The sequence below is a fragment of the Leuresthes tenuis genome, unplaced genomic scaffold, assembly GCF_036924035.1.
Source record: "Leuresthes tenuis unplaced genomic scaffold, fLeuTen1.0.hap1 SCAF_4, whole genome shotgun sequence".
Lineage (NCBI taxonomy): Eukaryota > Metazoa > Chordata > Actinopteri > Atheriniformes > Atherinopsidae > Leuresthes > Leuresthes tenuis.
Window position 1 is genome coordinate 15,605,402 of NW_027325358.1, and position 27,833 is coordinate 15,633,234.

At 42.3% G+C, this 27,833-nt stretch overlaps 1 protein-coding gene across 1 annotated transcript; it reads right to left on the reverse strand.

Moving 5' to 3' along the window:
* Nucleotides 1-1,216: 1,216 nt before the first annotated feature.
* Nucleotides 1,217-27,405, reverse strand: radil (Ras association and DIL domains). Its single transcript, XM_072384779.1, has 20 exons — nt 27,171-27,405; nt 25,593-25,697; nt 25,270-25,383; nt 23,737-24,241; nt 17,355-17,470; nt 17,052-17,234; nt 16,293-16,977; nt 14,220-14,350; nt 13,716-13,753; nt 13,436-13,587; nt 13,162-13,274; nt 12,705-12,818; nt 10,659-10,782; nt 7,232-7,404; nt 6,799-6,949; nt 6,196-6,422; nt 5,382-5,730; nt 4,631-4,683; nt 3,980-4,119; nt 1,217-3,704 (listed from the first exon to the last, which is right to left on the reverse strand). Exons 3-20 carry the CDS (start codon nt 25,351-25,353, stop codon nt 3,605-3,607), a joined length of 3,438 nt encoding a protein of 1,145 aa, XP_072240880.1. The 5' UTR covers nt 25,354-25,383; nt 25,593-25,697; nt 27,171-27,405; the 3' UTR covers nt 1,217-3,604.
* Nucleotides 27,406-27,833: the final 428 nt, after the last annotated feature.

The window sequence follows — 27,833 nt, forward strand, 5'->3', positions numbered from 1 at the left end:
AGAGAAGAAAACAAATAGGCTTTCTTAGAAATCACAGGCCACGATCAGAGTGTGAGACATCTCTTGCCTTCTCGATAAAGCACAAGTTTATTGTTTTTGAAGAACAGATATCAGGAAATCCAGGACTGAGAAAGCAGCAGTTTGCAGTTTTCGCTTCACTTCAGATCAGTTATGGGTGTGAAGCTCCTCAGGTTCAGGATGATCTGAGTGAAAGCGCAGCAGTGGCTGTGCAACAAGAGGCGACTGAAGTGGAGCAAACCTAATGTAGACAAACTGATTGTTGTTTTCATGTTTTTTGGTTTCAGTAGTGGTATGAGGAGAAGTGAAACAGCCTGTGCATACAGTTTTTGTCTTAGCACAGAGAAGCATTATTATAATAATCCTTAAAGCCTTAAAATATTTCTACGTTTTTTTTGTCATTTTATTTTAACCTTTAGACAGCTTTACAGTTTTAGATTAACATAGCGCTTTAACAACACAAAATCAGCAACACTACAATGGTGACAACTCTGTTGCATCACTGGACTTCTATCAGTTTTTATCAAGGGAAGGGCGGGACCAACTCATGACCACAAATTTCAACTGCTCTAAACTTATTCATTCTGTACGGTACTTTTGACATCTTCTCTCCTTTTGGCTCGGCACTCTTTGGCTTTCGTGTTCCCTTCGTTAACCCTTCGCTTTTTCTTTTCCTTTTTCTCCTCCCGGTCTACCTCTCTCCTTCTCCACAGTAACTTAGTGTTTGTGATCTCCAGAGGCATCAAGCTGTCGGCAGATCCTGTCACAGATACTGCCTTAATTAGATATTCTTTAGCACTTTCTCCCCCGCTCTCTTCTCTCATTCTCACTCTGCCTTTAGCATTTCTGAGTGTCCTCACTCGGGCTTCGTTTTTTTTTTTTTTTTTTTTTTAGCTGGTAATCGGGCAAAAGATTTCTGTGATTATTGTTGCACATTACTAGAAAGGAAAAAAAAAAAAAAGAAGAAAAAAAGATGCATAATGATTGTATGCTGCTCTATCTGCTAAATGACAAAGCTATTTAGAAGGTATTTTTTTTTTTCCTCTTTTTGGGAAAAAAAGTTTAAAATATTTTGCTATATGTAAAAACAACTGTCATCAATACGTAAAACATTCTGGAAATAGAGAAGTATAATGTATTTTTAAATGTTCCTGTTTTTGTGATTTGTTAAAATGTGTAGCACAAATTAAAATTCTTCATTGATATTACATCATCTCTTCTTATTTGAGAAGCCATAATTAGCATGAAATCAGTATCCAACCATCTTTATTCTTAGGTACCATCATTTTAAACAGTATAAATAACCACCAGAGTGGACATGCATGAGATCACGTGTTATACAAACTTCACCAAAAGTGAAACAAGAATAAAACAAACTTCAAGGGGAAATAGTAAATTAATCTCAGTTTAAGTCCTTGCAAGTAAAGTTGGCAAATAGTTGCTGGTTCCACCTTCTCCAAATGGATTTAGTGATATTCCTCTGCTATTTTTTTTTTTTTTTTTTACTAAAGTTCTGAGTCATAACTCTCACATTGAGCTCTGGGAACAGACTCAACAAATGATCCATTTATTTCCATTTACAATGACTGGCTGGTCAATAAAGTGAAAATAATTCACAGCAGCCGAACAAAACATGACCTGCTATCCTGCAGCCCTTTTCCAGATGATCCAGGGTGTCGACTTACCTGAAGCAATTTTTATTTATTTATGCATGTCTCTTTTATAAGAACTTTGTTAAAAGGTGACCCATTAAACCACTGTTCCAGCTGGACTATTTGTACAGGGTCGGTACAGCCACATCGCAGTAAAACTAAAACTCCCGTCTGTTATCTAGCCATGCAGAATTTGCTTTATTTGCTGTGGTATGAGCCTTCTGTTTTTGTTTTGTGCTTACAGCATTGGAAATTTAAACTTTATCTGCCCATCAATCGTAAGAAAATCCTCTTATCAGATGCCAACAAAGTGAGTCGGACCTGTCGTTGTTGCTATGGGTGATTTGTCAGTCAACGAAGACGGCTACTTAATTGGTTAGCGATGTTGCTAGCTTCGGTTTACCAGAAATGGAGAATATTTCTAGATTGAAAGAGCAGAAAATAAGACTTTTCTTCTCCCAACCTCCTTAACTAAGTCTGGTTTTTACTAAGTGGCTCCCCTGAAGAAAGGAAGGTGACCGAAGTCTCCGTTTATCACAAGCGAACCTCAACCATTTAAACCGTTTACGATGATAGCTTGTCAGATGCTTCTTTATAACAAACCATCTGTGTCAGCTTACAGTCCATCTGCCTGCAGGAAAATGTAAGGTTAGTATATTATGCAGAGCAACTGGGATGCTGTGTCTGTAGCTGCCTGCGGCTGGAAGTTTCCTTTTTAAATTGTCTTTAGCTGCACAATTGTTAAAGACAAAACTCAATTTATAACCTCGGCACTTGGTTGGAGGTAGAAATATCTGAAAGTTGTGTTCAAATGCTGTACAATCTGCATGGCTGGATATAAAAGCTTTTTGGGATTTGGAGCAATGTGTGAAATTAAAAGCCTCTGTATAAAAGACAAAAATGTCCTCACTGCACAAACCATATTTATAGAAATAAATACGTCATTTTGGAAAAAAGAAATCTTCAACTCATGACTAAACTTTCCCTCGGTATGTTTGAATATTTACTACCTGGAAAACTTCCAGGGAAAGACAAAAGAAAGCACTTCCCAAATCAGTTCCTCTTTTCTGTCCAAACAATGTGACAGAGTTAAATATTTACAGCTGTTTACACACACCAGGACCGAGCATCTGGAAAGTCGGAGTGCAACATAAGGTGATGACGACAATGTAAGAAATGAAAAGAAAAGCTGCACATCCTCAAGTAAAAAGCCTCAGAAGCTCATCTTTGTCAGTGAAAATCAAGTCCAGGGAAGATGTTAAACAGAAAGAAATTCTCAAGTTTGCTTCCTTCATCTTTTTCATCCACTCACCCCTAAAAAAAAAAAAAAAAAGTCAACATTTAACCACAAGTTTGATCCGAGCAGTAGATGCTGACGGTGCTTTGAGACTTGTCAACGACCGGGTTTATAAAACAATTGAGACACCGAGTCTGTGCTCAGTTTGTGAGCGAAAGCTTTTAAAGCCTGCTTGGTAGTTGATTCGCTATGACATTTACATCTGGAATTACTAATAGAAATTGTTGTAAAATGGGTGGAAAAAAGTCGATCATCCTCCACGGGTTAACCGAGGAGAATCGACTGTGCTTCAGGCGACATCAGACTGCATACAAGCTGCTTCATTAGCCGACTTTCCTCAGTGTAGATTCCTTTGATGTAGCGAATGCTTTCAGATCTTGTCTGTCACACAGACTTGGTTGGAGTCAGCACGAGGGAAAACGGGTGGGGTGGGGTGGAGTCGTCAATGTTCTCTCCAGTTTCAGTGCTGGGCTTTGTGCTGTGCTGGGTTTCACATTCGCATTTCACCTGGAGTAGGCACATCCACACGCTTCCGTGTACCCTGTTTAATCGGTGCACACATCTGTGTCCCTCGTCATCCTCCCTCCTCAGTTCTGTGGGGTGTTTTGTGCAAGTCTTAGCGGGGCGATGGAGGTGGTCAGCAGGAGGAGGCACTGATCTTCTCGGAGACCTCAGGGTCTGACTTTGCTACCAGGAAACGCAGTCGACCCCCTCCGAGACGAATCAGATCCACCGCGCTGTTTGGAGAATACGGGAGGAAGTGGGAAGAGAAAAAGAGTGTCTAGTTACATGAAGCTCAGCAGAGACAGAGTAATGATAATAGGACATCACTTTCTGAGCTTGAACTAATCAATCAGAGTAATCAATTGCCTTAAGAGGCTGACAGCAGAGGGTATGGTTCATTTCAGGGGAAGACTCCTCTCTCTGTCATCACTATCACCCAGAACTATCGTTCATCTCCACCAGCACACTCTTGTGGAAATAAACTTTGCTGCGGTAACGTCCTTCGTACCTCTGGTAGTCTGCTCCAATCAGACTGGTCCCATTCACAGCCAGGATGCGGTCTCCGATCCGCAGTCTGCCATCGGATGCAGCCGGCCCATCGGGGATCAGAGTCCGGATGTAAATGCCAGGAGCATTAAGAGGAGTGTGCTGCCAGAGGGAGAGGTGTGCATGAGATTGTGTTGAGGTGACACAAACCGATTCATGCTGGGAACAACGCCAAATACGCTCAGGGCCAAAAAACTATGTGGACATTTTCAAATGACATTTGTTATTTTAGCTTTTTATCAAAACATTCAGATGATTAATATGCTTAAAGACCTCTCAGCTTAAATTTAAAGGTATTCACACTGGAATAAAGATTTAGATATTATAGTTCAGCGAGGCATTTGCATTTGGTAGCCATGAGCCTGCAACATGCAGTAAAAGTAAGCTAACGTGGAAGCTGTGTCGTAACGGTATGCAAACAAAGGGAAAACTGATACAGTAACAAATGACTGTTAATGGAATAATTATATCTATGTGTAGCTCCAGAAGCTGCTACATTATCATTTTGTCTTTACCTTCCCAAACTTATTTGATCAGCATGAGTAGTAAAATCACCAGCTGGAGCATGGACAAGTTGGAGAAGATGTAAAATGTTTTTCTGCCATGAACTCACCAGGCCGTCTATGAGTCCCATGCCCAGTCCGAAGGGTCCCTTGTCCAGTTCCACTACAAACACCACACACAAGTCATCAGGAAGGGAAGGGGCGCCAGGGGAGGAGACAGGGAAAGGAAACTCACACCCACTAATACACCCTGCAGAGGACACAGACACCCAAAAACACAAAACACACAGAAACAAACACACAGAGGGTCTTGCTGTGGGGTTGGACAAACATGAAGTGTTGCTGTGCAGAGGACACACACACACACAGGTATTGACACACATGCGGACATGCAGCTACTGAGCTAATATAATACGAAAATGCTTAAGACAAGAGACGACAGAGTTTGCACTCGATACATTAGCAAGAGACCGTGCTTCAACAAGCAAAGAAGAATCGCTCCTTATGCAGCCTTTGATCATTGATTTTGACCAGAGGTTGCATTTGCCATTTCAGTGTGTGCTTTAAAAGGCTTGATGATGTTGTGATACACCAAAGTGTCTGTCTCTGACTACCGTGCCCAACTTGAGCTGTGCACGTCGAAGCATGTATGTACCTTTGATACTGATGTTATATCGTACAGGGATACACCAATGCAAAACACTGCTATGGGATTAATGATTGGGTAATGATATGACAGTTGATCAACGTCACATGTAGTGTCATAACTGATCCTGTTGTATTTGCAGATTTTAGAGTGTAATGGTCCTCATCAGCTGACTGTGTTTTTTTTGTATTGCATTCATGTGTAATTCAGCCTACCCTCAAGTCCATTGGAGATGAGTCCGTTGGTCTTTTTACATTCTGCCACAGTTCTGCTGGAGCAGCCGTTGGTCTGAACACTGGTGCCGATGACTGGCCCAGGCCCTCCTCCTCCTCCTCCTCCTCCTCCACCCCCTCCGCCCTCTGGGTACAGTGGAGTGTTGGGTGGGGTCAGGAGGCAGGACGGGTCTGGATTTGCAGGTCGAGGATGGTGAGTGGTGCCATTTCTTCTGAGGCTATGCGTGTGTGATTGGCCCATGGGTCTGTCCCGTCCTCTCTCCTCTGCTTTCACCTCATCCCCGGCACAGCCAGAACGAGGACTGTTGTGAGCTGGAGCTAATAACTCCCTCTGTGTTATGATGGAAGACAGACTTTAGGTGATCTCAGATACTTATTGAGGATGCAAACAAGGACGCAGTGCATTCTATCTCTCAACAGTGGGGTTAAAGAACACTTTTGGTATACACGTGTCATTAATTTGTTAATAGTTACACTTAAAGTTTGAATGTATTATTCAAAATGACTCTTTTTATATCTGTAAATGTATATGTGCTTCTTTATGCGCATGTGTATTTAAGAGGTTGCTGTAACACAGGGGATTATGGTCTAGTCAGCCGTTCCCACTAATTAGACAGCCTAAAGACTAATCAGATTAACCATGATTTAACCATGTCTAGGTTTGTGTGTGGGCTTTCGGTTGGCTGGAGTAGAAGGTTTTGTCTTTGAGTTATGGGATTATGAAGAACTCCTCAACAGCTGCTGAAGTACATGGCCTAGATTAGACGGTATGTGAGTGTATGCGAATCTTCCTGACCTGAATGTCCGGCCACTCCGCTGTGTTGGTTCCATTAGATTGCGTGTGCACCCCAGGAGTGTTGGTGTGAGTTTGTGTCTTGGTGCGTAGCCCCCACAGGTAGTGACGGATGTAGAGCAGCTGCCTGTAGATGCTGTCCTCGACACACTCTCTGTCCAGATCCACGCTGAAGCCGGAGCTGGGCAGCACAATGGGAGGGTGGTTCTCAAAGCTCTCCAGGAGGTCAACTAAACATAAACAAACTGATGCTATCACAAATGCACGCACACGTGTCCTCTGTCAGCGTAATTCTGTTTGGCAACTTTAACCCCAAATATCTTTATGTGTCTCAAAATCGTTCTCTACATAATAAACTCAAAATCAGCTGCGGTGCTACTTGCTCATTACAGTTCCCTTTAGTACCTGTGATTAAGTATATCTGGAAAATACTATTTTAAATATAACACATTTAAGGTGTTATAGGTGTTTAAGGTGGAGGTCCAAACCATTATCACAATTTACTCAACAAATCATTGAACCGATGGCCTGTTGATTGATAAAATCCAATGTTTTTGACGGTAAAAGCACATGATGACAAAGTCACTGAGAAATGCACACACATACCTGTTCTGTATATATATGCCTCATCCTCGCTGCTGGGTTGCCAGGTTGGGACAGGGCCTATCTCTGCTGTGAGCTGGTACTGAGTGAGAATCCTGTGGAGCTGGACTGGTTTCAGATTTGGGTGCTCACTGGATAATGCCCGCCAACTCAGCTGCAGACGGAGAGAAGACATTGATCGGAAGTGCCGCAACAAAAGGAGACAAGAGCATTTTCAGGTAGTTATAAGTTGTTGTTGGCAGTGTGGTGCATCAACAGCTGACCAGAGTTTTCAGTTTGATGTTGGTAAAAAGAGAATTACAGTAAGTCTCTGAAAAACAGTGCTACCTGCCTTTATAGTTTAGGAGTAATTGTATGATAGACTTCTCTGTTTAAGTATCAAAGCAAAAGAAGACAAATCCTAACTGTATTGCAGACATGAGCTTGTGTGCGTCACCTGTGTGAGCTGTTGTGGGGGAGTGGCCACTATGGACACGGTGCTGTTGAGTTTGGTGAAGAATTTTTCAGCCAGATGTCCCAGACCGGACCTGCTTGCCCACTCCCTGACCATCCGCAAACAAGCCTGAATCTGCAGCGCCTTGGAACGCTGGAACCAACACCGAGAGGGACCTTCACACACACAAACGCACAAACAGGGTTGTCGTTTTAAGTATTTAATCTAAAGTACAGTAGGATAATTACAGCATCTGTGTGTGTGTGTCTGAGTGCAATGCAAACCGTGTGCTTCTGTGAATATATGACGCTGTGGTGTTCTGGATGACAATACAGACATTAATTTTTAATCAAATTCTGATTGAAGTTGGTGAAACAGCGGCAACACCCACCGACTGCCTGCAGAATACAAATGCACTGCTGCAGGAAGGCTCAGCGGATTGTTTCTATTTAACAGCGCAGAAAATGAGCTACAGCCTGCTTCCCTGCTGAAGTAATCCTTTATTTCTCTCTCACGCCTCAAAGAGCTAAAATAAAGTTTTATGGCAAGTAAAACATTAAATCTAGCATATGTGAGGCTTGTATCCCATTGTTTGTCGTTTGTCAGTTGTTCCATCACCTCTCTGCAGCCATTAAGGCTTCTAATGCTTACTCGAAAAATGAGTCACATTAGTGGACTCTGACTGGAATCATTGAAGATCTCTCAGTGCCAACAGCTTCTTGTCAACCTAATACTCTTTTTAATACCTTTACCTTCATACCACCAGGAACTACACAAAGAGAAGCTACAAACTGTTTTCCATCTGCAAATGCCATGTAAACGCAACCACTACAAATTGTAGATGAAATGTAAATTGTAACTATCATATAGTACGTCTGTAGTATGTCTATCCAACTCACTTGTCGCCCGTTGCTTCGTAGCTGGCAGTTGGTAGCTAGTCCACTGTCCAAACAGTTGTCTACGTAACTTTTTTTATATTTCCAACCCAAAATGTGTTGGCATCCTGGATACTGGATAGTGTAGTGGTATGATTGCCACCTTCCATGTGGGAGACCTGCGTTCAAATCTCCTGCATGAAAGGTATTGTCTCCAGTAGGGGTCCTTAGGCAAGGTCTTAGGCAAGACCCCCTTATCCTGGATAAAAGCGTCTGCTAAATGCATAAACATATAACATAAACATATCCTATGTCAGCGAGTAAAACCCTACTCTCCCACCGGTTGTTGCCTCAGTCGTGATGCCACTTTCCGTCAGATCAACATGTGACCTGAACCCTGTGCATCCATTAATCTGCCATTTATTTTCCTAATAAACTGATCAACCCATAGGTCTTTAAAAATGCCACATAATGAGAACGCCTGTGACATTTCCAAGAGAAGATCACACGGACAATGATACCAGGCAAATTCCTTTTATTTTTGTTTAGCTTTTTCTGAAAAATGTCAAAAAAGAAAATCTTCAAACAATTCTGACTAATTGCACCCTTACCTTTATTTTACTAGTTTTAAACTGAACAAAACATTGAAATGATTTGTTGTTGATGTACTGCAGAAAATGAAAAGTGAGAACAGACAACTAAGTCTGAAACTAGCCATAGACTATAAATAAATATGGACAAAGTCACTGTGAGTCTGTCATTGGACTGAGGCCATCTTGGGTCTTTCTGGAGCCTGAAGTGGCCAGATTTTGACAAAAATGTGAAGCTAGAGAGTAAAACTTCCAAGCAGATTGGAATAAAATATGCATGTCTGACGAGAAGTATCTCTTGAATTAAGGAATTATTTTCAGAGGGAATGAATTTAGTTTATGACGACACAACGGCTTGTGGTAAAACCTGATTTACTTGGTATTTCGTGTGAGAAGTTGATGCTTCCTGAATGAGAATCTTGTAACTGGAGATGTTTTGAATCCAATGCTTTTGATTAAGCCATAATTGATTAAAACATATCCTAAAATGCATTCAGTTAAAGGGGACAGCTGTGAAGGGATTTTTTTTAAATAAAAAATTGTGAAAACAGAGGTTTTTAATAAAGTCAGCATCAGGTACTTGAAGCCAAAGTCAACAGTCCAATTTAATACAAAAACTGCTGTTAAAAATTTTTGGGAAACAAAAGGAATCTGTTTTTGTAGATAACTAAAAGATCAGGATTTTGGACAACGGACCATCAAAGTTCAAACCATAAACTCGGCTTGTGCACATTTAATATCGCTTTACAAGTGATACGTATCGAGAAGCTTCAGGCAGACGGTAAACTAGCAGCATTATCTGCTGACTACATACACACATTACCCTTCAAATATTCTGCCATATGTTTTGTATGTGCGCACACACACCCTCCTCTCTGTAATAGGCTTATGTCTAGTAATACAGTAATCTATGTTTGAAGCATCTCAAACAGACGAGACATCACTTAACCTCTTGGCATAGGTGTGATAATGCTTCATGGCAGCTGTTTACTAACACGCATGCGTACATATTTAAATACAGAAGAAGCGTCATATACCCTCAATCAAACAGTCCAAACTATATAGAGCGATCTATTATGATCCGTTTCTGATGTGCAAGATGTTACAGCTCACAAACACCAACGGCAACGCTTAATCTTGTTTTTTTCCCCCTTGACTGAGCTTCATTGTAACACAGTGTATGTGCAGTGCTTTTAAGGTATTGTTAAATGTCTGTAAGAGTGTGTGTCTGTGTGCCTCACGGAGCACCCAACGCAAACGTCAGCAATACCTGCCACAAACTCACTTCCCTGTTTCCATGGACACCATCAGCAGAGAAATATCAATGAGCGACGGAAAGGGGAGCGAAGGAGGGAGGGAGAAAGCCAGACAGACAGAGTGGGGGATGAGATGGAGGACATGTAGCTCCTACTTAAATACAAAAGGTATTTCTCCTTCCGTTGCCAGACATGTGATCTCTTGCCTCCACAGGCTAATGAAGACATATGGCATGTTTGTGAGTGTGAGGAAAGATAAATAGGATGAGCTGGCTGGACATGCAGAAATCTTTGGCGGTAAACTACTATTTTATGCATTTAGGAAAGGTAAGACAAAATTAGCAAGATCATCAAAGCAACTGAACAGCCTTCCAGCACTTTACCCTTCACTGTGCCCTTTTTCACCTCTCCCCTCTCTATCTCCTCTCCCTCACCTCCATCCTGTTCCACTCCTGCTCTTCTTTCTCTCACCCCCTGATGGCCAGATGGGAAGAAGGAAGGTAAGGAGGAGGGGGAAGAGATGGAATGCAGATCGGAGAAGGGCACTGAGGACAAATCTGGGTTAGTCCCTGTCAAAATGCTGACAAGGACGCAAGGGCACTCATGCTCGCTGTCTGTCTCTCACGTACACTAACAGCAGTACGAATCAGCGGGGAGGTCTAATGGAAGAGAAAGTGGGTGTGTGTGTGTGTGTGTTTTTTCTCCCTACCTTTGTCCATTAACTGGTTAAACAGTGACACATTGGAGAAGAAGAAGAGGTAAGCAAACATCTGAGCCTGGATCTCTGGGTGAACCTGATAGCCTTGCAAAAGCTCCTGTGCACTCTGAAACACCTGCACACACAGAAAATGACTGCCGTTACACAAAAGCACATCAATGCTGCCACAGTTGTGTGTAATTTGTCCACAGAAATCTATGTCAAAGTAGTACAAATGTTTTGTTTCCAGCCTCTTGCCTCTCCTCACTGAGGATAAACGGTGATCAGTCACAACATTACGATTACTTTCCCAACATAGTGTAGAGTCCCTCGTACTGTAAAACGGTTCTGACTATTTACAGCCCGGACCCGTGACCTCTGGGAGTGTCCTGTGGAGTCTGGCATAAGGATCCTGGCAGCAGATCCACTCAAAAATCGACACTGAAAGGTTTTCTTATTCTTCTCATGACTGGCTTAGACAACATTTTCATTTGCCATTGGTCTCAGACTGTTGTGCTTTGCCGATTTGAACAGACACACGAGGTCTGGGGAGGGTTCTTGAGACTGTGTCAATGAGCTTTTGGGCTTTTTTCTTGCCGTCTTTGAGTTTTCCTGAGAGTGCACACAGGGTGCAGTGTCCATCATCGGGGTGTGCTTGGTCTCCAACAGTGTTTGGGCCGGTGCAATGCGTCAATGTACTCTCCAAGTGAGAGCCAGGACCCATCACATTGTAAAAAGTGTTGCCCACTTCACCTCTCAGTGGTTTTAATGTTGCAGCCCATAAAAGGTATGTTTACGCTGACTTAATTGGAAAATAGTATACTCAAACCCCGAAGGTTTTATGGCTGCACTTGTGTTATATCTATTCATTCTTTACTTGCCACTCTCTGTTGCATAAATCATCCATTAAAACACTATCAATTCTTTAACAATAAACTCGACAAAACATTTTCTTTTCACAGGTTCATGTTTAAAGAAAATAGAAAGAAGTCTTCGTAAGATATTCAATTCGAGAAATTGGCAATAAAATTAACTGAACTGAACATTATCTCTTGAACTGAATTCTTTTTATGGTCCCTATTCCACCTCTACACAAACACGACACTAAAGACATGGCTTTTGGTTTCTCCACTGCTTACCTGGCAACACTTACAGATTCGGTTTGAGTTTTCTTTTTTTTCTGGAAGTTTTACCTTCACCTTGTAGACTGATATGTGAGCATTAGGGGACTGTGTTCATTCATCTGCTCAAAGTGAAAAGTTTCTCTGAGCATACTGACAATCTCATCTGAACCCATTGAGACGTGATGCAACACGTCTGCTTTTACCTCTCCAGCCTGACGCGAAGTGAGTGTTGCATCATCACTTTCAAGCTACATGAACATTTTTTACAATATTCATACATAAGGTCAAAAATGCACACAATAAATACTTTTTATCTCTTACATCATTTTTATCTCATGTTTACAGCGTTTTTTCAGAAGCTGAGATATAATACCCTTCAGTGGATAGTGTTAAGTTTTCCAAAGAATAATTCAGATTGTTTTAAAAACAATTTAGGTCTGAATGGGTTCAAATCTGCACCTAAAGATAAAACAACTGTTTTGGAGCCAGTGTCCAGTATGCTACTTGTGGTTTGATGTGGAAAACCAAATTAATCTGGCATACGTACACTGTAAACAGACTTAAGTTGGAAGAAGGAACCTTCTGGTGTCCTGCAGACAAGTGTTTGCTGTAGCAATATCTGCATCTTGCATATTTATGGTTTTGTTGTTTAACTGAACAATGTTGACACACCTGATTATTTCAAACAGAGCTGTGGTTAAAACATGGTTATAAATGACAATGCCCAGTCCTTGAATTAATTCATTTAACTTTCACAATAACTGAGTATAAAATACGGGTTCCCATTATGTTTGGAACAGTCTATATGAAAATCCCTTCAAAACAAAGTCTGGCTTGTGCACTTTAATCACGCCTGTATAGAGCAGAGGGGGGACCTGAAAGAAGAAAGTGACTTTGCCCCAAACGTTATAGAGGGCACTGTACACATGCTCACCTGCAGGACCCTGCGCACGGGTTCAGGAAACCCAATTCCTTTCCAACAGGGCTCAGAGTTGTCAGCTGGGAACGGATTGCAGTCTAACAAACCTGGCAATACTACATAAAGAGCCTGGACACAAACACACAAAGACATCAATGTACCGTCATGAAGGTGATCTGAAATTACAGAACAGTCAACTTTATTTATCGAGCACATCCAAAACAACTGCTGTTGACCAAAGTGCTGTACATCAAGGGATACAGGTCCTGTAATTAAATAATCAGTTTAACTTTTCAATTTCTTAACCTTGTCCAGTCATTCATTGTAAGTGTGTGTGTGTGTGTGTAAAAACTTAATCAGGCACTCGTGTGAATAAAGGAGGGTTATTACTCATCCGGCTCGCTTTTAAAAACATGATGATAATTGTCTTGCTTGTTAGGAAGATGGCACCATCGCCACGGTGACGGATTACCTTAGTGATATAGTAGACACATTGTTGGAAAGTATACATGATCACTTCTTCTAAGATAGTCATAGCTTCCTCATTGGCTGATATGGTCGCCGATAGCAACGACTCCTTTGATCCTAGAAACGGATGAGACACAGACACACTTTAGAGGTTTACAGTGAGAGGAAAAGCGAAGCCTGTAGTTGAATTATTATCTACTGTATGTCAGTGTGAGTAATGGCTCTTCAGCCAAGTTGTTTCCTCACTCATCATTCAGACTTTGTGTGTATGTGTGTACCTTGCAGTGTCTCTATGCTGTGTGTATAGGCGGGTGCTCTTTGCTGAATAAAGTAGAGGATCTCGATGGAGTTGGACATCCAGAAGAAGATGGTCTGCAGGTCTGGGATCAAGTCTGAGATGCTAAGTAGCGAAAGGGAGGCTGGATCCTGACTACAATGAGACAGACACACACATAAGGGGTGACGGGTTCAACGACTGCACCACATACATATCATATAGAACTGGGATTTGGTGTGCCTGTGCTTTCATTCTTTCCTGCACAAGAAAGTGATACTCACTGCTGAGCTTGCTTCTGAGCCAGCTCCTTTGTCTTCTCCTGCAAGGCATACACACACACACACACACACAGAGCAATTAAGTTCCCATTAAACTTTTAGAATGTGCGTAGGAGAACTACCTTTCATGACGTTATCACCAAGCTGCAGAAAGAAGCACCACGATCATTTACAAAACCCTTGCAGACTCAGAGTAACAGGAATCTTAACCTGAATTTTATTGTTTGTATGTTTAATTTAGCTACTGTAAACTGACAGCTGCGTCCAACATTTTTCATGATATGCTACTCTCACACGCACATGGAGGCTCTTGCTAAATTCTCATTTTACAAACTCGTCAATCAAACCGTGTACGTGTATAAGTGTAATTCAGTAAAAAAAACATGCAATATGTCATCCCACTCAAGTATCCTCCTGACCTGACATGCCTGACCGATTTCTCACCACATGAGGTCGTCTTAAGCAGAGCCCAATATATCACAGACAGTTACACAGTCTGACACTGACCCATGCGATGGTTTGGATTCGTCGGACGATCTTGAGCAGCAGTTTTCCGAAACTCCCAGGAGGGAAGGTTGAGGCAGAATGTTGAATGCAGAGACACAGCAGGTAGGCTGGTGTCAGCTTATGGTCGTCTCCTGAGCAAAAGACAAAGATTAAAAGGGTTTATGAAAACAGATCGTCTTATTCTCCTGTAGTGGTATATATCTCGGCATGCTGCCTACAGCCTTTAAAATTCACGTGTTTTACTGAAAAAACACCGTAGCTGCGAGATCTGTATTCGGAGAGCAATATTTTTTATGTTGATTAACCCAAACAAGACCTTATCCTGAACAAGTCTCTGCTGTGTAAGCAGCATTTTCCGACTACCTTAACCTGAATTATGTAGTTTTCAGAGTAATTATCAAATTCAAATCTAGTATGCAATTAGTAGACATGTATAAAGCTAAATCATACTATTTCTTCCTGGAGTTTTTGCAGCAGTGTGCGTCACACACAGCAGTTACTTACTGCTTTACAACGCGTGCCCTAGATTTCAGCAGTCAAAACAGGTCAAAAAACAGTCAAAAAACAAAACACACATTTGAGGTGAAGAAGAAACCAGAGAACTGCTTCATGCTTTTAGGGATATGGATATATTTAGATTTGTCTTTGAGAACGTATGGGATTAGGGAGGTGTCAAACGGGCAGGCTTATTAATCGGACAATGTTTTGTAACATGTTAAGGGGAATGGGAAAGTGAGCACTCATATGTGCACCATAATTTAAATGTTTTTTAAAAGAAGGTCAAGCTAGTAAACGCAGGCACTGATGCAAATTCTGAAAGGAGATGTTGCAGCTGAATACCAACACATCCCAATTTTTATAGACAAAGAACCTGCTCAGGTTAGATGACAACAGGGGAGAATTGTTGATGAAATAAGAATAAGAACTTGCAGGTATAAAGGCAAATCAAACGGCATTTCACCATTTTTCCACTCTTTAAGTTAGGCCGGCTTCACACCAGGAACATGTGCACTGCATGTGCTTTTCTGGGTCACACCAACATGTACGTATTCACACCACCGACCTTTCCACTGCGCCTCTGCTGAAGTGCAGCAGCTCCCTGCACAATTGCTTTCAACAAAGCAATACCTATGTGATGGTGGTAAAACCTCAGTTTAGTGTAATTCATGGCAGACTGACCTGAAAAGTGAAGACATGACAGATACCCACCTACAACTCCAGAACAGTCACATTCAGTTGCCAAAAATCTAATTAAAATCACCATCACAAAAGGCAAGCTGCCTTTCAAATGCCTGTGCCTACAAACCAAAACGACAGTGAAAGGTCCATCGCTGCAAATATCAGGCCAATAGGATGACCATCAAATGTATATGCTGAGTATTTTACTGAGAACCTCTTCCCTAATGCTTGCCACACACGTGAAAAAGTCTGAAGCCTCGTGAAGACGCTCTGAAACTCTAGATGTCTCAAACTGCAGCATGTCGGTCTCACAAGCGAATGTAGACGCTCTGATCTGGTAACAGAGCTGAAATGCCAATGAGGGCATCCCACATATGCCACACACACACACACACCATCCTCCCTGTGTGAAGCCAGCCTGAGAGAAGTTTTTTAAATCTTAAATCATACCCAGAACAAACAAAAAAAAAAAGGAAACCTAACTCATACAATCTGCTTTTTCTGAAAAAAAAACTGAACAACTCTGATCTTATCTCTTTGTGGAAATCCGTCTTGCCAAAAAACACGTTTTATTCAGCGAAGGAATTTCACCACCGTGCACGCACGGGCAGACCAGCTGCCACAACACACGCCGCATTAATTCAGAAAAATTATTTAATCAACTTAAGTACTGAAGTGACACAGAGCAAAATATATTTACAAGCAACTATCACCATCAGGGCCATAAAAGTTTGATACTGCTGGTGCTGAGTGTCATTGCTATGTATGTATAGCTGAAACTGGTAGAAAAGCTTTAACTGAACACAACAGAGCTTACATTACAGAAAAAAAACATCTATGTTTTGCTGACATCCTACATATCTACAGAACTACTTTGTAAATCAGTGCACAGACCTCCAGGTTCTATGAGAGAGATAATTCTGTGCAACAGCTGGTCCTCATGAGCCTGGTCAAACTCCAGCTGTAGCCTTCTTTTTTGGCTTCCTGCTCCTCCTCGTCCTAACCCTTCACCTCCTGGCAAATGAGGAGGCCCTCCTGACGTTGTCCCAACACTCCGGGCTTTTACCAGGTGCGGTTTGAAGCTGCGTCTCACTGCTGAGACACAGGACACCTGTGCTGCCCTGTCCTTCAGCACAGAGCCGCACATTTTACAGGTCTGAGCCCCGCCCTCTCCTTCCTCCGCCCCTGTGTCGTAAAGCTGCCCCAGCGAGCGGAGGCGTGCCAAGGTTTGAGCGGGTAGGGGCTTGGCACCCGTGGGGTCCTTGTAGAGAAAGATGTAATGAGCTCCGAAGGAGAGAAGGTCGCCGTGTTGCAGCGTGGTGAAGCGCTCGCAGCGGGAAAAGTTCACCAGAACCGTGGCATTGAGTACAGGCTCAACAGCAACACAGAATCGCTGACTCTCTGCATGGTCTTCTCCCTTATTGTTGTTGTTGGCGTGGCGGCTGGGTGCCGGGACTCGGCGCAAATGGCAGTGGAGGGGCAAGATGTCAGGAGAAAAAAGGCAGATGTTGGGGCGAGCTGAAGGAGTCTCCTGACCGACTGTGTGCTGCTCTCTGTTCAGCAGGTAAACCAGACAGTCCTGCAACATGTAGGACACAGAGTCAGACACAGCGGCGGTTTGATTCAACACGTGTGCCTCTTAGCTGCCCTCACCTGCCGATTGTAGCCCTGCAGAAGCAGGAGATGTGGGGATTGGTACAAAGAGTGCCTCACCCCTCCACCTCCCTGACTCCCCTCCTCTTTCCTCCTGCCGCTGGAGGCTCCATCACGTTCTCGACCCCTTAATGGTCCTGGCAGGGTGGAGTAATAACGCTTGGGCTCCTCTCCCACTCCAAGCTGCAGATGCACGCACACACATATAAACACACATGCACGTAAGATTTAAGGCAGTATGAAAACAGTTCAGCGAATAACAACAATCAATCATCCAAACTGGGCGTCAGCAGGATGCCCCACCTGGTTGAGGCTGGTTTCGCTGAGGCTGCGGCAGAAGGAGGAGTTGCTGGAGCGGGGCAGGGTCAACGTCCCCTTTGCCCTGTTCCTCTGGAGCTTACGAGCCTGGGCATTAATATCTATGAGGGAGAGGGAATGGCGAGGGGGGAACAAGAGGAGCATAACAAAGAGTGAGAGGAAGACAGAGAAAGTGAAAGGTAAATAAGCAGGTGTGCTTCAACTTGTTAACTGTACTGTTAATGTGAATGTTTGACACAATGAGTGAGCCGAGGAAGTCGGACTGAAACTCTTTCTGAAGCTGTGGTGACACGAGTGCATCGACATTCATGTGTGATTTGAGTGGAAGCCAACAATTAACACAAATACAGGCTGAAGTGAATCAAAGTCAGATGAAGTAAATGGTGCAAGATGGAGCAGCACATGTGGCTGAAAACAGTGAACTCGATGAAAGTGACCTGAGTGGCTCGTCGTGACTTGAATTTGAGGACTTTGAGGCCATGCGATGGCTCACACAGATTTACTCACACTGGCACATGGGGGTGACAACGCAGGTAGAGGTGGTCTTCATGATAATGACTGATAGCCACCCTACCTGAGGCCAGTCCCCACCTTTAGAGCTGGACTGTACCACTCGACCAGACCGCAGGGGGGAGCTTCTGTGTTTGCCCAGCCCAGACCGACCCATTAGAGCCGCCAGGAATTGGGAGGTTCTGGGCCCTACAGCAAGGTGGGAGGGGTTAGCAGGGAAGTCGGGGGGTGGGCTGAGAAAACAACCCCGTAACCCAAACACCAAGCACAGAATCACCCCCAAACACACAAACCATTCACACACCACAAACACACACATGCACTGTGGAGTGAGACACGTCAGCAGTTAGTAGGGAGAGATGCACAGTTAAAGGTTTTCCCCTCCAACATATCACTGTCAAATTAGGTTTCTTTGCAAACTACTAAAGTTGTAATTGCAGTGTAATTTCTCAATGCCAACATTTAGATCAGCTTAATGATCTTACACTGGCATCCATTTTTTTTGTGAAGTGAAACAAAGTACAATCGTGAGGATGTGGAATATAATGAGGCTTTATTTGTCCATTTCATGGGACAAAACATTTAACTGTCAATTAAACTTTAAACCAAACTTCTGTAGCGTTGTTGCACTCGTTTGACTGGGACACCCTGCTGTCATCCAGATATTCGAAATTTCATACCAACGTACCGTTTTTATGCAAACAGTTTGGAACAGTTTAGTAGTGACCAATTACAGAGGAATTCTGCAATATGCAAGCAATGGACACTAAACCAGCATGAATTTTGCACTGATGTTTCACCATGCCGGGCATATCATGTCAATTCATTTGTACATAATTTTGCATGTAGACGTGTTACCATGAGAGGAGCCTCAAGCTGGTGACTAAAGGTCACTTGGCGTAATACATACAAAGTGGAAACAATATGATGACACGCCGATAACATGCATACTAACTCATTCAGAGTGCAACGAGATAACCTGACAGACAATTATTTGTCACGTGATCAGTGGACACACTGCGCAGCACGTCAACATAACTTGGGGCACAAAGTCAACTTTCTCCACCATATAAACTGGGGGGATAAAAACAAGCACTTGGCTGTGATGTGGTTGCTTTGACAGTGAAAATCCTAAAGGAACCTTTAACGTGTGATCTCGTTTTGTAAAACTGTATGTGAGAATACACACAGTTCACACATGATCATGCACGCTCACAGTTACAGCGGGGACGGGGGGGGGGGGGGGGGGGGAGAGACAATAGGTGTAAGAGAGAGACTCCAGGGTGGGTGAGCTTTGTAAACACGATAGAAAAAGGTTAGTGTGAAAATGAAAACACGTGTTAATGTGTAATAGTTGGTAAGTTGTTTTATCACAAAAAGTATTCTTTGCTGCGATCATATATATATATATATATATATATATATATATATATATATATAAATATATATATGTATATATATATATATATATATATATATATAAATATATATATATGTATATAATCCAATATCGGCATTAGGCTCTGATACTGATGTTTGATGACCGATCCTCGTTTGATCTACATAAACATCAGGACTAGAATCAGGACTGTTAATGATAATAAGAGTTGAGACATGCCACAGAGAGATGCCGGTTACAGAGGGAGCAGACTACAAGCTCAATGCGTCTTCGTCTGGGGATATTTTGGTGTAGAAACAAGAGAGCTTGTCGTACACTCTAAGGGCTGGAAGTTGAGTTTTTAACAAACAAGGAGAGAGCTCTTCACAGCAGACATTCACTGACGTTTTCCAGAGGATGAACCTTAGCTGACTAAAGGAAGGCTGAAGAACTGTTTCTCCGTTGCATTATTCTGACCGAGCAACCACTAACTCTGAACCAAAATGCCGGCTGGTGGAAAACACCAAACAAAGGTAGGCTTTATTTACCATCCCAGAAAAATAGACAGACTGCTGCATCTTAACTTTCTACACAAGTGAAATTCCAGTCAGTCTTGTTAATTCCATTGAAAGATGGTTTAAAAGATGTCAATTCAATATTTAATGTCATTTTCTAGCATTGTAAAAATGTGAACTTATTCACAATTATTCTATTGTAAAGCTGCATTCAGCACACTTGGTGGTTGAATATCAGTATGACCAACTGTATGCTACTGCATTTAAGAGATTTACAGACCGTGAAACGCTAAGACGTTTAAAAAGCAACTTTTTCTTTCTATAGCACTGTGTAGCACTGCCCTTCCCGCCTCACAGCAGGCACAGAGGGGAAAAAAACTTCCCTGCAGTTTGTATCACAGCAAAAATAATGATCAGAGCATTATGAAGGTTAAGGAGCATCTGATTAATGTGGTGGCCGATAAGATCTCAGTGTGTTCAGAGTGGCAGAGAGGACAAAGATGTTCTGTATCTTACAAGGATATGAGAGAAGAGATGAGATGAGCTGACGTAAATATAAAACCAACTATAAATACAGGTGAAAACTGCAGCGGTATACCCATCCAGATCATCTTCATGCATTAAACGTTCACTTTCATTTACTTGCGTTGACTTTGTGACATTCCGGCTATTGATTATTCGTTTTCTATGATGTTTATGAGCTCTGGTATCATGGTAATGTATTGGTATCTGCAGAGAGCAAGACTCAAGTGTCAAAATGGGATCGGAGCCAATAAAAAAAGTGGATTGATGCGTCTCTAAAAAAAAAAAAAAACAACAGACAGACAAAGCAAAGAATGCTTTTACAGGTTAAGGCTAATCGTAGCCTATACTTCATTTAACAAATCAGTTGAAATAGAGAATATGCATTCATGTCACCGTCTTATCTAGCTAAGTGTCTAAAGTTTGAATTGGATCACAAATGATTATCAATTACAAGCTGCTGATCTAAAGTGGGATCTTTAGTGGCTGTGGACCACTAACATTAGCATTTGGCCGGAAATCGGGTTTCCTGAAGCGTATAACTACCATGTTTATGGACAAGTTAGGACAAACATCTTTCTTTTTACTCAAACTTTTTTAATGAACATCACAGCACAGAATTCACTGTGCAGCATCCCATCCTATATGTGAGCGGAGTCGTAGAAAAAAAAAAAACTTTGGGGCCACACTTTTTGACACTTCTAAGAAGCTTTTTTCCATGACCCTAAATAACATTGACAAAATATTTGACATGTGAACCTGGTGATTGGGATTACAAAAAGTAGGTTATGAATGCTATTTAAATCTCCATCAAAATGTCAGTGATTAGCTTAACTTGAACACATCCCACTTGTAGAATAAACCTGTAATTGTTCCTCCAAGGCTGCCCTCGCTAGCTGGAATCCAACTCTTGCAAATGCAAACCAAAAAGGGGGGTTTTACCATATGTTTTTCAATCGATACAAACATTTGATGTGGTTTTACATACTATAAACGGGAGATGGTAAATGTCATGTCTATGGTTTGTCGTAATGTCGTCTTATCTTATTTAGAAGTTTCTGACCAAGATGAGCTGGTGCTTTGTATGAAAAAAGAGACAAAGTTCACTGCAAATACATGTTTCTGAGCCAGAATTCTCAGATGTCTCTGAATGGCAGAATATGGGGCAAATATGGGCACCCAATGGCATAAAGAAGAGAATTTTGAAAATAAACTTTATAACAGATACATGACAAACTGTGTGAACACTTTGGGACAAAATGAGGTTAAGAGTCTCACAAACATAGACAAACACCATCTGCTAACAGTTGCGTCATGTCGTCAATCAACACATCGTTCACATCGCAGGGAGATAAAAATAGCCGAATCTCTGTGTTCACAGTTCACAGCGCAGGTATAATAATTAAGGAGTTGATCATGGAAATGTAGGTATGCAGAAGGCCCCGTAAATATGAATAGAGTCCAGTTACTGACACAATTTGTTCCTCTCAATTAAGATTGGTTGATGTGAGCCATCACTTGATCATTTTAACAGGATATATGCTGAAATTCTGAGGACTGAGCTGAAGAGGGCCATTAAAGACATCCCAGCTCCAGGTTAAAGGACGTTCCGATGGATTTTGGGTTACTAAATATCACTTACTTCTTTAGCCTGCAATGTGAGGGATTAATGACTGTTGTGTCAGACTGGACAGACTGTATCTTACAAACTATGACTTGGATGAGGATAAAAAGTCAATGTTTTGAATAATCAATGGAGACATTCCAGGTCATTTAAAATCCTGGTAAACAAACTTTTTTTGCTTGCATCCTTACAGACTACAGTGAAGTCAATCTAAAGGCATCATTTTAAAAGCTAATTAACTAGCCTGTGTAATGTTCCCACATGGTGGTGGTATGAGCTGAGCTGTCAGTGGCTGTAATTCAGTAGAAGTGGTTATCCAAACCATAAACAAACCTTGAGGAGGAAGACAACAACAACTGCAGCGGACAACCAAAATAGAGAAATTGAGAAACCTCTTGTTCAGGAATTATTTTAATTTTTCGGAATATCCGGGATATTAACTCACATCTGGAAAGACACTGGTCAGTCTTGTGATGTCTTTCTTGCCGGCTAAGGCCGGAAATAGAAGTCATTCTAATCTTTTCCAGGCGAGACCTGATGGATAAAGGTATTTCCATTCCCCTGAGTGTTTATCAAGTATTCTTAGCAACAGGCAAAACCCTACTCAATCGATATATTAATATTGCATACATATTTTTGCAAAATAGGGATTTTTCTTTTTGGAAATCTGCCTTATGTTGCCAAGTCAGATAGAATAAGTGAAGTTCTGATACATTTCTTCTTTTTTTTTGCTAATTTCAAACAATTCTTCAGGAAACTGGTACATGATGGGGATATTTCATATCTATAAACAGAGGCAGTTACAGCCCCGTGACCAAATGAAACACACAAACCTTTTCATAGAATTTCTCGCAACAAAACCGTGTTGTTTGAAGAATTTGGGATTTCTATAAGCTCTCTATCTGAACCAGACAACAAAAACAAAAGAGATAAAGCCGCACAAGCGTGAGCTGGCGGACTCTCTGACTAGCAAAGAAGTTGACATAGCAACCAAAGCACCCCGACATGCTTCATGAGAAATGTTGGCAGCTCTGGAGCATTCAGTGTGGCTGTGCGATTGAAAGTATTTAGCCTTTTGCTTTGAAAACCACTGCACCCCTTGACGAAGTGGTTTTTTTTTTAGTTCCTCAATAGGATTCACATGAGTGAGTGTAAAAAGCCTACTTTTCTCGAATAAGCAAAAGAGTTACATATAAAGGTCACGTTATGGTTCGTGAAGAGAGACACAGTCTGGATGAGAGCTGATGTTGCTGCATTGCAGATCCAAAGTCACAAGTTATTCATTCAAACGGGTTCATGTTACTGTAGTAGAAACGTGTCATTCATAAAAACAAAAGAGTGCCCGCACCAATCCACACTCAGGCATCAAAGGCTTCAGCTTTCACTCAATCAATTGACTAGCTGTCCATGCACTTCCACAGCACTGCTGGGACGTGTGAATCTGCATGCATGTGTGTTTTTTTAAAAATGTTTTATTGCACATGCGAGTGTGTGTGTTTCTAACAGAAACCCTACTGAAATACAGCTTCTTCACAGTGCAACACCTCCACATTAATGGAAAAAAAAAACACTAACCACACAGGAACAATATCCTTTCTACAGGATAATAGCTGTGACAAAAGCTCTTATTCTGCATCTCTTTCTCACACAAACACACACTGCAGAGGAGCTAACGAGCTGTGCTTTTCTGCTGAGTTTGACAAGTTAAGAAAGGAAGTGAATTAGACCAGCTGTTGTGTGTCTGTGTCTGTGTATGTGCGTACCTTTCTATCTCCGAGTGTGTGCGCGAGTGTTTGATAAGTTGCGTTTTGCCCTCACCAGCAGTGATGGTATCCTTCTCCTTGGCGTTGAGCTCCTCAACCTCTGCCCTCCTGCGCAGCTCAAACCTGCGAGCGTGTCCTTCTCGTGGTTTCCACAGCTCTTGGAGCAACAGCGGCTTCTCGTTGTCCCCTAGCGCTCGCAAGCACTCAGTCCTCCACCCAACCCCTCCAATCCCCCCTCCCCCCTCCAAACGTCCGATCACATCACACAGGACGTAAGAGCGGGCCGCATCCTTGTTTAGTGAGTAACGATCGAGGGCCTCTTTCACGAGTTCCTGAGCGCTGGAGCGTGGCGTGGCCAGGACGCTCTTGTAGTTGGCACCAGCACAGATTTCATCCCCAAAAATCTTCAGCACCCCAGGGGCCGAGCTCTGCGTGGACAGTTCAGATGGGTCGTCCGCCGGCCGCTCTGGGGGCTCAGTCGTTGAGCGTCGGCCCCCGTGGGTGTTTGTTCCAGTTTCTGCTGGGACACGGTCTCTGTAGCTCAGAGTACGGTACAAAACCTGGTGGACACAAGCAACAGTGAATGCACTGCAGAGCCACTGTATTCCAGATGTTAAGTACAGTATGGAGTACAGAGGGTTTTTGCTTTGAAGATGCAGTATATGTACACTTAAAGAACAAAAGACCTATTTGATTATCTGGATGTCTGACCAGGCTCATCATTTGTCTCTATTAGCCTAGATTTAGAGACCACCACATATTCTTGAACAGCAGCTGTCCCAGCGATGGAATGAGCATTAAAAAACAACAAGAAAAACCTACCAACCACTGAAGCATAAGGGTAATGATATTACCACGTTTTTACTTCGATAAGAAATCGAAATCCTGTTAAGAAAGTATTTTGTCTGCGATGCTGCGTGTTGACAAAGAGCGTCTTTACAACAATAAAAATGCAAGCATAAAGCAGGTGTAAGGTGCACTCTTCATTACTGTTTAGTGCAAAGTGCACAGCTAAGGCTCCTGGGAATGTTATTAGTCCTGCAGGTATTTGTCATAAAATACAGTATAATAGGACAAATAAATATCAACAATTTATCTTCAGAGCCATTAGGATTCATCTTCTTGTCACCAGCTATAGCAACATTTCATGAAAATTCTTCCAGTTGTGTTTTGAAACGTTTTAGTCAGGATCAAATCAGACAGTCAAGCCTCCAGTGTGACAACAATATCGAATGTGTTTTTTTAGAGATACGCTCAAGAATTAATGTAAAACTGGAATTCTGGGTGTTCATGATTTGCTAAACAAGCATAGAGGCTGTCATATTTATTTGCTGTATTATTTCTCTGTTGGAGTCGCGGTATGACAGCAATCCATTTGACTTTAAACATTACATGGCAAAATTTTATGAAGTGGAGAGGTGGAGCATGGAAAAAGAAAGATTTCAGAGTTCAATTTAGGTCAAGATCGGCGTCATTTTTTCTAAAACTGTGGAAAAAAGTGCATAGGCTGTTATGGAAGATGCACTTGATTGACTTTTATCTGATCAACAGGATCTTTTTAAAGCAAAATCCCAACGTGCTGCAGTACCTGCGTGAAGGTCCTGCTCTGGCGTTTCAGGCGGCTCTTGGATGGTAGGGACATACTGGCCCCAGAGGAAGAACCGTAGAACATGATGCTGTGTTGGCTTTACGAACTCCACAACTGGCAAGCAAGGACGTTAGTTTAAATGCTTCAGTTGGATCCACAGTACACACGTGCACAAGTATATCATGCAAAAACTGTGGCAATGGAGGCAAATATTCATCAGTTATTTTTTTAAATTAAGGAAATCTACTCCACTAAATCTACTACTTTTTAGCAAAATGTATCCACCATGAAAACACCGTGATAAAACAACAAAAAAACAGTACCTTGATGCTGTTCTCTATTTTCACTTCTTTGTGCAGCTGCACCAAGAAAAGATTTGCAGTTAAGGGTCAGATGCTTTGCATTTCATCTCACCGCCACCTTTCACACTGGGGAAATAAAACAGAGGACATTAAAATCAGTTTAAACAAATGAACCCCAGTCGAGTTGCAGAACGTCAAATACTTTTTCAGCTCTCCTACAAGCTCACGTATGACAGACTTTTTCCAATTTCACCTTTTAAACATGCCGAGCCATTTTCGTAGTTCCCTCCAATTAACTGTTTTGTTTAACTTTTTTAAATGAACAGAGAAAATCAGAAATTCGTCACATCTGAAAAGCTGAGACCTCAGAATCTTTTTTTGAGAAAGAAATTGTTTCCATGTCATTCAAAATTAAATGTCATACTCTTGTGTTTGCTCAGTGTCTGAGCAGCACCGCTTTTCTTGCCAGTCTAGTCTTGTGAAAAGGTAATGTTGTTTAAATAAAATCCATTAAAGAAGAAAAAAAAAAAAGCATTAATCTGCATCGAGATCAAACAGCAAAAAGGTCATTCTGGAGTCTAAGCCCCTACAGGAGCTGAATCATGCTTCGTTTTTCTGGCTTTGCGTGAACCATTTGACCTTTCATTTAGGCTGCATGACGAACCCCCAGAACACTTCTCACAACGTGTAGCAGCAATAGAAAGCTACACCAGATGAAGCCTGCTTCCCGCTGCAACTCGTGCCAATTTACATGGTATCATTTCTTTCCCGCAAATACTCTGGAGTTAGCCTAAAATGTGTTGTTGTAGCTGACTCTGCAAAGCAGGGCTGGTGGGATAACGTGACTATTTTAAATGCCTGCTAATCCACAGTAATCTGGCTACTTGGCTGTAGTTAACTCAATCCTAGGAAACCCCTCTTGCGTCTACACACACACACACACACACACACACAAAAACATAAGAAAAAGAAAACACCATGGGAGGCCTAAATTTTGCATTGTTAGACTGTGTTTTGTGACCCAGGAGGTCGTGTTACATTTGGTAACCATGTCACACACTCTTGTGACTGTCCGTCTGTCCTTGTGTTCACTACGGGAAGGTCACAATTTAACTCTGCGTGGAGGAAAAGGCAGACACCCATCCCCCGATATCCAAAACTATCGGACAGAACTTATAAGTATTGAGGCTCTGTCCGTTATTCGGAGTCAGTCCGTCTGTTTACGACTTTGGACACGCTGGTCGTCAGTAGCAACCGCCGTAGCAACAAAAGGCAAAAGAAAATCCTCCGACCCGCTGATGAGTCGCCAGGCGCGGCACTGGCAGCCCACAGCCCGGTCTTTAACGGTCAGCAGGTGTGTCGAGTTATTGTACTCAAGCTCAATGCACACAATGAACTAATTAGTCTGAATACTGTCTGAACACCTGAGCAACAAAAACAACAACAAAAATAAATCTCTCTGTCCCTGCTTTAGTGCTGAGAGCTTTGGCGGCAGAACCGATTAATAAAATAGGTCGTGGAAAAGTTGATGAGGGATTTCAGCAGTGACTAGCCCACTCCCCTGGGGGCTCTCCTGGTGTCTGTTGCGTTTGTACTCACGCCGTCTGCAGTGCGTGGCTCCATAGCGCTGCTGGGGAATCCTTGGCTTCTCTCCCATTCCGTACACCCCGACAAAGGTAGAAAATCCCCGGCAAAATGGGGGAATAAACACCCTACGGCCCTGCTCCTGCCGACTCCTTGTCGTCTGGGGCTCTCACCCACATCCCTCAAGACAGCGCGCTAACTTGGACAACAGCCAGCTGTTGTGAGCACCCGCTCCCGTGCGTACATCTCCGCCGAGTGTCCAGCAATGCTCACAGCCTCCGGCAACCGCATTCCCACATCCACAACGGATAACTACCGAGTCACGACGGAAACACGCGAGCTCTCCGCGTTGCTTTAACTCGGGTACACCTGTTCTGGCTAAGAAATATGTGGAAACAGCTTCCCCTGGCGGACACCGGCGGTATAGGCACAACCCTAACTCAAATACTTAGTAATACTGAATAAGTGAAACGGGGAAATAAAACATCTAAGATTTTTGAAAACATATATGTAGATAACCAAGGCACTTACGTAAGCTTTTTTTTTTTAACACTTATGTATTCACGTTTTACCTTATTCTGGTGCAATTCTAGAACTACTCAATTCACAAAACAATTAACTTAATATGATCATATTCACCTAATTTATATGCATTTCTAAACTTAATGTTTAATCTTC